Below are 12,389 nucleotides of genomic sequence, written 5' to 3'. Positions count from 1 at the left end.
TACAATTATACATGTACAGGTGATACGATGTGATGTACAAGACAAGTTCAGGTGATACAAAGTGATGTACAAGACATGCACATATGATACAATGTGATGTACAAGACCTGTGCTTGTGATACAGTGTGATATACAAGACATGTACAGACGATACAGTGTGATGTACACGACATGTACAGGTGATACAATGTGATGTACAATACCTGTTCAGGTGATGCAATGGGTTGTACATGGGCTGCACGTGACCGGTACACATGTGATAAATTATGCCGTACATGACCGGTACACAGGTGATACAGCATGCTGTACATGACCGGTACACAGGTGATACATCATGCTGCACATGACCTGTACACAGGTGATACATCATGCTGTACATGACCGGTACACAGGTGATACATCATGCTGTACATGACCTGTACACAGGTGATACATCATGCTGTACATGACCGGTACACAGGTGATACATCATGCTGTACATGACCGGTACACAGGTGATACATCATGCTGTACATGACCGGTACACAGGTGATACATCATGCTGTACATGACCTATACACAGGTGATACATCATGCTGTACATGACCTGTACACAGGTGATACATCATGCTGTACATGACCGGTACACAGGTGATACATCATGCTGTACATGACCTGTACACAGGTGATACATCATGCTGTACATGACCGGTACACAGGTGATACATCATGCTGTACATGACCTGTACACAGGTGATACATCATGCTGCACATGACCTGTACACAGGTGATACATCATGCTGTACATGACCGGTACACAGGTGATACATCATGCTGCACATGACCTGTACACAGGTGATACATCATGCTGTACATGACCGGTACACAGGTGATACATCATGCTGTACATGACCTGTACACAGGTGATACATCATGCTGTACATGACCGGTACACAGGTGATACATCATGCTGTACATGACCGGTACACAGGTGATACATCATGCTGTACATGACCGGTACACAGGTGATACATCATGCTGTACATGACCGGTACACAGGTGATACATCATGCTGTACATGACCGGTACACAGGTGATACATCATGCTGTACATGACCTATACACAGGTGATACATCATGCTGTACATGACCTGTACACAGGTGATACATCATGCTGTACATGACCGGTACACAGGTGATACATCATGCTGTACATGACCGGTACACAGGTGATACATCATGCTGTACATGTCCGGTACACATGTGATACAGCATACTGTACATGACCTGTACATACGAATACGAATACGAATACTTTATTATCTCATACAGAGAAATTTCAGTGTGGTGCACATTAAAAGACAAAACAAATAATAAGACAACAGATAAAAATACCATACGAAGCATACTACACTCGCGCACCCATATGTACACTAACAGGAATAGTACATGTGATACAGCATGTTGTACGTGGCCTGTACATAGGTGATACAATTTGCCGTACATGACCTGGGGCCAGTTTCATAAGCCAGAAACACAGTCGACCAACTGCAGTTGTCCGAGAGAACCACAGTAATCCGACGTTATCGGGTTTCACGAACAAAATTTCAGTCGGCCGACTGCGGGTCGTCTCACCGGAAGTTGGCCAAACACGGTGATGCTCTCCCCCCAACACTGTGTTCGGCTTACTGCGGTAAACCGAAAATAAATGTAATTATCCGCACAGTCAATGGCAGAATGCTCACACTTGTTTGGATTGTGAGCCAAACCTTGTGATTGTTCTTCGAAATGTATCTATTATGACGCAGTAATCCAGGAGACAAGTCAGGGTTATGTCTTGAAGACGTCACATTATGGCGTAAGAGGGTTCGACGTCACGCGAAGGAATTACTGAAAGTCTCGGTCATTGTTATTTTGAGCGGGCCGAGACTTGTTTTTTCTTCGAAATCGGCCATTTCCACGTGCGAATGAGCAAACGGAAGTGGTAATGTTGCTAAATTTAGCCCTCGACTTGGCCATTCGGATTACTGTACAGTCGGTCGACTGCGGTTGTCCGCGGGTGACGGTGATTCGCTCATGAAACGCGCTTTTTGGTGACCCGGCGATCAACCACAGTCCATCGACTGGGCAGTCGATCGACTGTCAGTTGGTTCACTGCTATCTTATGAAACTGGCCCCTGGACATAGGTGATAAATTATGCTGTACATGGCCGGTACACAGGTGGTACTCGTGCTTACCATTCTATGGAAGGCTCTAGATATTATGAATGGTTAACATATTAGTGCTCGCCATTCTCTAGAAGGCTCTAGATATTATGAATGGTTAACATAGCAGTGCTCGCCATTCTCTAGAAGGCTCTAGATATTATGAATGGTTAACATATTAGTGCTCGCCATTCTCTAGAAGGCTCTAGATATTATGAATGGTTAACATAGCAGTGCTCGCCATTCTCTAGAAGGCTCTAGATATTATGAATGGTTAACATAGCAGTGCTCGCCATTCTCTACAAAGCTCTAGATATTATGAATGTGTAACATATTAGTGCTCGCCATTCTCTAGAAGGCTCTAGATATTATGAATGGTTAACATAGCAGTGCTCGCCATTCTCTAGAAGGTTCTAGATATTATAAAGGTTTAACATAGCAGTGCTCGCCATTCTCTAGAAGGCTCTAGATATTATGAAGGTTTAACATAGCAGTGCTCGCCATTCTCTAGAAGGCTCTAGATATTATGAATGGTTAACATAGCAGTGCTCGCCATTCTCTAGAAGGCTTTAGTTATTATGAAGGTTTAACATAGCAGTGCTCGCCATTCTCTAGAAGGCTCTAGATATTATGAAGGCTTAACACACCAGTGCTCGCCCATCTCTAAAAGGCTCTAGATCGCATACATGCTTTACATAACAGGTCTCACCATTCTCTAGAAGGTTCTGGATAACATAAATGCTTTACATAACAGGTCTTACCATCCTCTAGACCATACAAGGAAGGTGTTATCTAGAACTGTACAATAGAACTGTACATAGAGATATAGAACTGTGCATAGAGCTATCCAGGTCTCACCATTTTCTCGGCCATGACGAGCAGCAGCCCCAGGTCCCTGAACACCATGAGGATCTGCAGGAAGCGCAGGAAGAAGACGAAGACGTCAACGGCCAGCACAACTCGCCCCGCTTTGTGCGCTGCCTGGTTTGGAGCAAAGACCAGTATGACGCCCAGCACGAAGCCCGCTACGCTGAACACGTCTAGCTTGTTCCACTTCTGGGACCAGTAGGCCTTCACTCGGGTCAACAGTCTGTCCTTCTTCCCGCCCACCTTCATGGATGACGTCAGCAGCTTTGCAAAGAAAGGGAGAAAAGATGTTGACAACTTCTTCCTGTAAAATTCATAGACCATCTTTGTTTTTGATTAGTATGCACAGCTTCGCGACGTTAGACCTTCAAACAGAGAGCAGACCTATCTCTATGTCTGTTCCAGTAAGCTCTTTCTCAAAGGTTCAAAATGTAAAAATGAGGATGGCAACCGCTGTCATTAAAAAAGATATGAACATGCAGCTATTGTGTTTTCAGCGTGGCAATATGGTCCGATATTTAGACGAGACAAGTATAATGCCGACGATTTGAAGACGAGTCGCAAAAATACTTGTTCGAGTAGGGATTTGCGTGATGAAGACTGCGGTAAATCTGTGAATGATATGAGAACAAGGACTGTCTTAGAAGAATGTCAACAACTAAATGTTCAGAACCGTAACTTCATGTGAACATTGCCGACGATAGACTTTGCATAGGGAAAGGAGAGTTTGCTGATTATGTGCTAAACATGGGAAAGACCGTCTGCTAGAATGTAGCATCTGGAACTTTGCAAGGTGTGTTGCCTGTTAAAGAACTGGAGTTTTACACGGAATGTATTTCATGTACGGTCAGAAATAAGAAACAAATTGCATCGTCTGTCGACCAGTCACAGAAACAAACCTGGTCAGATACGTGTGGACTTCATACACGTCGAAGAAACCTGAAACATGCGTCTTTGTTATTACGAATACGAAAGCATATTCGCAGACTTCCTGCGGAATATGGCCCGATGATCGGAATAGGGTTGTGTGAGTCCATCAAATCACAACCCCGAATTCCCATATGTGTCTATCAGAATAGCAATCTTATCTCCTGTGTCAGAGACTGGTACGGAGAGGAAGGCAGGGGAAGGTGTGTCTATCAGAATAGCAATCTTATCTCCTGTGTCAGAGACTGGTACGGAGAGGAAGGCAGGGGAAGGTGTGTCTATCAGAATAGCAATCTTATCTCCTGTGTCAGGGACTGGTACGGAGAGGAAGGCAGGGGAAGGTGTGTCTATCAGAATAGCAATCTTATCTCCTGTGTCAGAGACTGGTACGGAGAGGAAGGCAGGGGAAGGTGTGTCTATCAGAATAGCAATCTTATCTCCTGTGTCAGGGACTGGTACGGAGAGGAAGGCAGGGGAAGGTGTGTCTATCAGAATAGCAATCTTATCTCCTGTGTCAGGGACTGGTACGGAGAGGAAGGCAGGGGAAGATGTGTCTCTGTAAAACCTACCTGTCTGACCGGTAAGACCCACCTGTTTGACCTGTGAGACCTACCTGTCTGATTTCCTCAAAGGCAATGTCAGCCACACACACCATCAGGGCAATGAAGGCAGGGGAAGGAATGTCTCTCAAGTCAAACAGCAACACGTAGCTGTACAGCGCCAAGAACGCTATCTGCCACACCTGTAACGACAACAACGACTTGAGTCACAGCTGTACACACAATGGCATCAGTTATACCTGTATAAACAAAAGTTTCAGTCACTCCTGCATAAACAATGACTTCAGTCACACCTGTACACACAATGACGTCAGTCACACCTGTACACATACAATGACTTCAGTCACACCTGTACACACAATGACTTCAGTCACACCTGTACACACAATGACGTCAGTCACACGTGTACACATACAATGACGTCAGTCACACCTGTACACACAATGACTTCAGTCACACCTGTACACACAATGACGTCAGTCACACCTGTACATAAAATGACTTCAGTCACACCTGTACACATAATGACTTCAGTCACACCTGTACACACAATGACGTCAGTCACACCTGTACACAAAATGACTTCAGTCACACCTGTACACACACTGACTTCAGTCACACCTGTACACACAATGACGTCAGTCACACCTGTACACACAATGACTTGAGTCACACCTGTACACACACAATGACTTCAGTCACACCTGTAAACACAATGACGTCAGTCACACCTATACACACAATGACGTCAGTCACACCTGTACACACACTGACGTCAGTCACACCTGTACAAACAATGACTTCAGTCACACCTGTACACACACTGACTTCAGTCACACCTGTACACACATAATGACTTCAGTCACACCTGTACACACACTGACGTCAGTCACACCTGTACAAACAATGACTTCAGTCACACCTGTACACACACAATGACTTCAGTCACACCTGTACACACAATGACTTCAGTCACACCTGTGCACACAATGACGTCAGTCACACCTGTACACACACACTGACTTCAGTCACACCTGTACACACAATGACTTCAGTCACACCTGTACACACACTGACGTCAGTCACACCTGTAAACACACAATGACGTCAGTCACACCTGTACACACAATGACTTCAGTCACACCTGTACACACTATGACGTCAGTCACACCTGTACACACAATGACGTCAGTCACTCCTGTGTACACACACTGCCTTCAGTCACACCTGTACACACAGTGACTTCAGTCACACCTTTACACACACAATGACTTTAGTCACACCTGCACACACAACGACTTGTCACACTTGTACACACAATGACTTCAGTCACACCTGTACACACACTGACGTCAGTCACACCTGTACACACACTGACTTCAGTCACACCTGTACACACACAATGACTTCAGTCACACCTGTACACACAATGACTTCAGTCACACCTGTACACACAATGACGTCAGTCACACCTGTACACACACACTGACTTCAGTCACACCTGTACACACAATGACTTCAGTCACACCTGTACACACACTGACGTCAGTCACACCTGTAAACACACAATGACGTCAGTCACACCTGTACACACAATGACTTCAGTCACACCTGTACACACTATGACGTCAGTCACACCTGTACACACAATGACGTCAGTCACACGTGTACACACAATGACTTCAGTCACACCTGTACACACAATGACGTCAGTCACACCTGTACACACACAATGACTTTAGTCACACCTGTACACACACTGCCTTCAGTCACACCTGTACACACAGTGACTTCAGTCACACCTTTACACACACTGACGTCAGTCACACCTGTACAAACAATGACTTCAGTCACACCTGTACACACACAATGACTTCAGTCACACCTGTACACACAATGACTTCAGTCACACCTGTACACACAATGACGTCAGTCACACCTGTACACACACACTGACTTCAGTCACACCTGTACACACAATGACTTCAGTCACACCTGTACACACACTGACGTCAGTCACACCTGTAAACACACAATGACGTCAGTCACACCTGTACACACAATGACTTCAGTCACACATGTACACACTATGACGTCAGTCAAACCTGTACACACAATGACGTCAGTCACACCTGTACACACAATGACTTCAGTCACACCTGTACACACAATGACGTCAGTCACACCTGTACACACACAATGACTTCAGTCACACCTGTACACACACTGACTTCAGTCACACCTGTACACACAATGACTTCAGTCACACCTGTACACACACTGACGTCAGTCACACCTGTACACACACAATGACTTCAGTCACACCTGTACACACAATGACGTCAGTCACACCTGTACACACAATGACTTCAGTCACACCTGTACACACAATGACTTTAGTCACACCTGTACACACAATGACTTTAGTCACACATGCACACACAATGAATTCAGTCACACCTGTACACACACAATGACTTTAGTCACACCAGTATACACAATGACGTCAGTCACACCTGTACACACACTGACGTCAGTCACACCTGTACACACAATGACGTTAGTCACACCTGTACACACAATGCCTTTAGTCACACATTTACACACACACCTACGTCAGTCACACCTGTACACACAATGACGTCAGTCACACCTATACACACAATGACTTCAGTCACACCTGTACACACACTGACGTCAGTCACACCTGTACAAACAATGACTTCAGTCACACCTGTACACACACTGACTTCAGTCACACCTGTACACACATAATGACTTCAGTCACACCTGTACACACACCTACGTCAGTCACACCTGTACAAACAATGACTTCAGTCACACCTGTACACACACAATGACTTCAGTCACACCTGTACACACAATGACTTCAGTCACACCTGTACACACAATGAATTCAGTCACACCTGTACACACAATGACGTCAGTAACACCTGTATACACAATGACGTCAGTCACACCTGTACACACAATGACGTCAGTCACACCTGTACACACAATGACGTCAGTCACACCTGTACACACAATGACTTCAGTCACACCTGTACACACAATGACGTCAGTCACACCTGTACACACAATGACGTCAGTCACACCTGTACACACAATGACTTCAGTCACACCTGTACACACAATGACGTCAGTCACACCTGTACACACAATGAGTTCAGTCACACCTGTACACACAATGACGTCAGTCACACCTGTACACACAATGAATTCAGTCACACCTGTACACACAATGACTTCAGTCACACCTGTACACACAATGACGTCAGTCACACCTGTACACACAATGACGTCAGTCACACCTGTACACACAATGACGTCAGTCACACCAGTACACACAATGACGTCAGTCACACCTGTACACACAATGACTTCAGTCACACCTGTACACACAATGACGTCAGTCACACCTGTACACACAAAGACTTCAGTCACACCTGTACACACAATGAGTTCAGTCACATTTGTTTTCACTAGTGTTCTGCTACATGCAGTATGTAAGATGATGTATGTGATAGACATCCCATACCCCTCCCCACTCCAAGACACAAGAAGAAAGGCAACAGTGCCGCCAGTGCTTACCAAAGATATCCAGTAGCAAGACTTTGGCCTTTTAAAATAGCAAGCTATTCTCTGCATGGCCTGCTTGCAGGCGGCCCCTTTGTCACCATGACATGAAGTGGTGGTAGCCGGGTCTGGCGGGGTCAAACTGGTGGTAACAGAGTATGTTTCATGTTAAACGATGTGGTTGCATAATGGAAATAATGTTGATCAACCAGAACTGATTTATAGTGACCCTCAGACTGTTATACACTCCAGACTCCAAAAACTTGTGATCGAAAACAACAAACCAATGAGACAATTTACTTTAATGAAAACACGTCAAAATGAGTGTTGTGCCTTCACTTTCATGGTGCAGTGTATGAACCCACAAATTGCAAAATTCACATGCAATCTTTAGTAAACATTCCTCCGCCAACAGTGTTCAAAGCAAGAATCCATATCAATTGATAGTATGCCTTTGACACAAAGTATGTACTATCTTTTGCCTTTGAGTATTTATACAGGTTGTCTACAAATGAGTATTTCCCATGTAGTAACTGTACAATTAACAGCACAGAGATGTTTTTGGTGTGAGATGAAAATAGACAATTTTCTCTACTTACACAATGAAATAATGTAACTGTATTTTGTCCTCCCTATTCGCAGTGTGACAATGACCGCATGAGACACTAAGGCTCCAAAAACGTGTTTGAAATTCACAGGCACACCAACTGAAGTAAAGACAGGTTCGAGTACAGTCGGACCCGCTTATAAGGAGCTCGGTTATAAGGGACCTCTTTTATAAGGAGAACAAAAAATTCCCGAATTACATTGTTCTTTGTTATGACTTACAAAAAGTCGCTTAGAAGGAGCTCGGTTATACGATACCTCTCTTATTAGGAGTGAAAAATTAGGCCCCAAACCAGCCCTGAGTCCGGTTATAAGGAGTGCCGATAGCACCGGCTTCAAAGTCTGGGAGACTTTATCCGCCCACACCCATCACTCGGAGAGAAACCGATGATGGTCTTGGTCACCAATCTGTTCACCTCAACTGTTGCGAGCTGGTTCTAGTGTGCTTGCAGCAGACCCAGCACAGCACAGATCCATTTCTGGAATCTTACGTTAAATGTGTCTCAAGACACACATTTTGTAGTCCTGGCATCCTGAAAGGCAGAGGCCCCAACCTACAGGTTTGCTTCCATACCTAAAACGCCTCCAGACACGGGAACTTGGGAGCAGAGGCAACAGCTCCGCTTGAACCTCAGAACCCAAATGTGCCTCCAGACACACAGATCCTTTAGACGGCCGAGGCTGTGGCCTCTAATGTTCTCTTGTACCAAATCGCCTCCTGACTCTGCATCAGATTGCTTGCGCTGGCATCTGCTTACATAGACTCACATTAATCAATCAATATGAGGCTTATATCGCGCGTATTCCGTGGGTACAGTTCTAAGCGCAGGGATTTTTTTATTTTTTTATTTTATGCAATTTATATCGCGCACATATTCAAGGGATTTATGTGTGATAGACACAGACGACATTTGGTAGCAATGACTGCCAGCTTCACAGTAATGCGTACCCCTAGCGCGGCGCTGCTTGGGTGGGAATGTTCTGAGCAAAACACTATGTGTTACTCCATACCCCCTGCCCTCCATGGAACTTCTTGACCCCAACATATTGGGTGGGGAGTTTGCCCAGTCGGTAGAGGCGCTGGCTTTAAAACCGGTTGTCACTTTCAGCGTGGGTTCAACCCCCAAGTTCGGCGCGGGATGTGTGTCCCAGAGTCAACTTTGTGCAGACTCTCCTCGGTGTCCGAACACCCCCGTGTGCACGCATGCGCACGATAAAGATCCCAGGGTCACAGCGAAAGCCTCAGGCCTTGGAAACACGAATACATGCATGCAAAAATATGAAGCCCGGGTGTCCGTTCGGCCAACAGCCAATAAAGTAACTATTTCAGCACTGACCCAAGACGACTCAACCCGGTCCCTTGCCCATTTCAGGTCTCCTCTAGCAGCCGGCACCCAGCTGTCTACATCCCCCCCCCCCCCTCCTGCATTTTAATTTTTAATTTTTATACAAAGCCGGGGTTTCCCGAGTAACATGCCCCTAATGGCTTTGCCGTGAGGGCGTAAAACTTACATTTTCTTCCACCGGCTTCAAACCGAAAGTAGGTCGAATTATTTCATCAATCCTGTTAGGGGAGAATTATCCGCCTTTGCTTTTGCGGAAACTTCCGTTCATCGCTAAATGCGCTACCTTCGATCTGGATGCAGAAGTGAAAATGTCTGAACAGAGAGGAACAAATTACTGTTGTTCCATAGACATGAGCCTAAAGGGGCATTGATTTTCAATCCGCTGTGCGAGAGAAAGAGAGAGAGAGAGAGAGAGAGAGAGAGAGAGAGAGAGAGAGAGAGAGAGAGAGAGAGAGAGAGAGAGAGAGAACAACAAGAACAAGAACAAGAACAATTCTTTATTTTACGAGGGTAATAGAGTAAGCAGTGATCTGCTTTTTTACATCTGGCCCTCGCCCTAAAGAGGGACTAGTCTAAAATTGCTAAAGAATAAGCAAGTAAAAAAATAAAACTACTGCTACATGATTATAATAGAAATAAAAATAAGAACATATCATCAATTTACATACAATACATTGCTTAAATGAAAAATGTAAGTTCATTTGACATGAGTTAAGAATTATAGAGTAGATTGCACTGACGCAACAACGTTGTAAGAGAGAGAGAGAGAGAGAAGAAGAAGAAGAAGAAGAAGAAGAAGAAGAAGAAGAAGAAGAAGAAGAAGAAGAAGAAGAAGAAGAAGAAGAAGAAGAAGAAGAAGAAGAAGAAGAAGAAGAAGAAGAAGAAGAAGAAGAAGAAGAAGAAGAAGAAGAAGAAGAAGAAGAAGAAGAAGAAGAAGAAGAAGAAGAAGAAGAAGAAGAAGAAGAAGAAGAAGAAGAAGAAGAAGAAGAAGAAGAAGAAGAAGAAGAAGAAGAAGAAGAAGAAGAAGAAGAAGAAGAAGAAGAAGAAGAAGAAGAAGAAGAAGAAGAAGAAGAAGAAGAAGAAGAAGAAGAAGAAGAAGAAGAAGAAGAAGAAGAAGAAGAAGAAGAAGAAGAAGAAGAAGAAGAAGAAGAAGAAGAAGAAGAAGAAGAAGAAGAAGAAGAAGAAGAAGAAGAAGAAGAAGAAGAAGAAGAAGAAGAAGAAGAAGAAGAAGAAGAAGAAGAAGAAGAAGAAGAAGAAGAAGAAGAAGAAGAAGAAGAAGAAGAAGAAGAAGAAGAAGAAGAAGAAGAAGAAGAAGAAGAAGAAGAAGAAGAAGAAGAAGAAGAAGAAGAAGAAGAAGAAGAAGAAGAAGAAGAAGAAGAAGAAGAAGAAGAAGAAGAAGAAGAAGAAGAAGAAGAAGAAGAAGAAGAAGAAGAAGAAGAAGAAGAAGAAGAAGAAGAAGAAGAAGAAGAAGAAGAAGAAGAAGAAGAAGAAGAAGAAGAAGAAGAAGAAGAAGAAGAAGAAGAAGAAGAAGAAGAAGAAGAAGAAGAAGAAGAAGAAGAAGAAGAAGAAGAAGAAGAAGAAGAAGAAGAAGAAGAAGAAGAAGAAGAAGAAGAAGAAGAAGAAGAAGAAGAAGAAGAAGAAGAAGAAGAAGAAGAAGAAGAAGAAGAAGAAGAAGAAGAAGAAGAAGAAGAAGAAGAAGAAGAAGAAGAAGAAGAAGAAGAAGAAGAAGAAGAAGAAGAAGAAGAAGAAGAAGAAGAAGAAGAAGAAGAAGAAGAAGAAGAAGAAGAAGAAGAAGAAGAAGAAGAAGAAGAAGAAGAAGAAGAAGAAGAAGAAGAAGAAGAAGAAGAAGAAGAAGAAGAAGAAGAAGAAGAAGAAGAAGAAGAAGAAGAAGAAGAAGAAGAAGAAGAAGAAGAAGAAGAAGAAGAAGAAGAAGAAGAAGAAGAAGAAGAAGAAGAAGAAGAAGAAGAAGAAGAAGAAGAAGAAGAAGAAGAAGAAGAAGAAGAAGAAGAAGAAGAAGAAGAAGAAGAAGAAGAAGAAGAAGAAGAAGAAGAAGAAGAAGAAGAAGAAGAAGAAGAAGAAGAAGAAGAAGAAGAAGAAGAAGAAGAAGAAGAAGAAGAAGAAGAAGAAGAAGAAGAAGAAGAAGAAGAAGAAGAAGAAGAAGAAGAAGAAGAAGAAGAAGAAGAAGAAGAAGAAGAAGAAGAAGAAGAAGAAGAAGAAGAAGAAGAAGAAGAAGAAGAAGAAGAAGAAGAAGAAGAAGAAGAAGAAGAAGAAGAAGAAGAAGAAGAAGAAGAAGAAGAAGAAG

General features: G+C 43.5%; 1 protein-coding gene across 1 annotated transcript in view; it reads right to left on the bottom strand.

Moving 5' to 3' along the window:
* Positions 1-12,389, bottom strand: part of LOC138950076 (transient receptor potential cation channel subfamily M member 5-like) — a 173,067-nt gene that overhangs the window by 13,225 nt on the left and 147,453 nt on the right. Inside the window, exons 14-16 of the mRNA XM_070321854.1 lie at positions 8,151-8,277; positions 4,592-4,720; positions 3,043-3,315 (exon numbers count right to left, since the gene is read on the bottom strand). Of these exons, the coding sequence (XP_070177955.1) occupies positions 3,043-3,315; positions 4,592-4,720; positions 8,151-8,277 (529 nt within the window). The remainder of the gene's footprint in view (positions 1-3,042; positions 3,316-4,591; positions 4,721-8,150; positions 8,278-12,389) is intronic.

Source organism: Littorina saxatilis, linkage group LG16 (genome assembly GCF_037325665.1).
Source record: "Littorina saxatilis isolate snail1 linkage group LG16, US_GU_Lsax_2.0, whole genome shotgun sequence".
In the NCBI taxonomy this organism is placed as follows: Eukaryota; Metazoa; Mollusca; class Gastropoda; order Littorinimorpha; family Littorinidae; genus Littorina; species Littorina saxatilis.
This window is presented reverse-complemented; position numbering and strand designations above follow the sequence as displayed.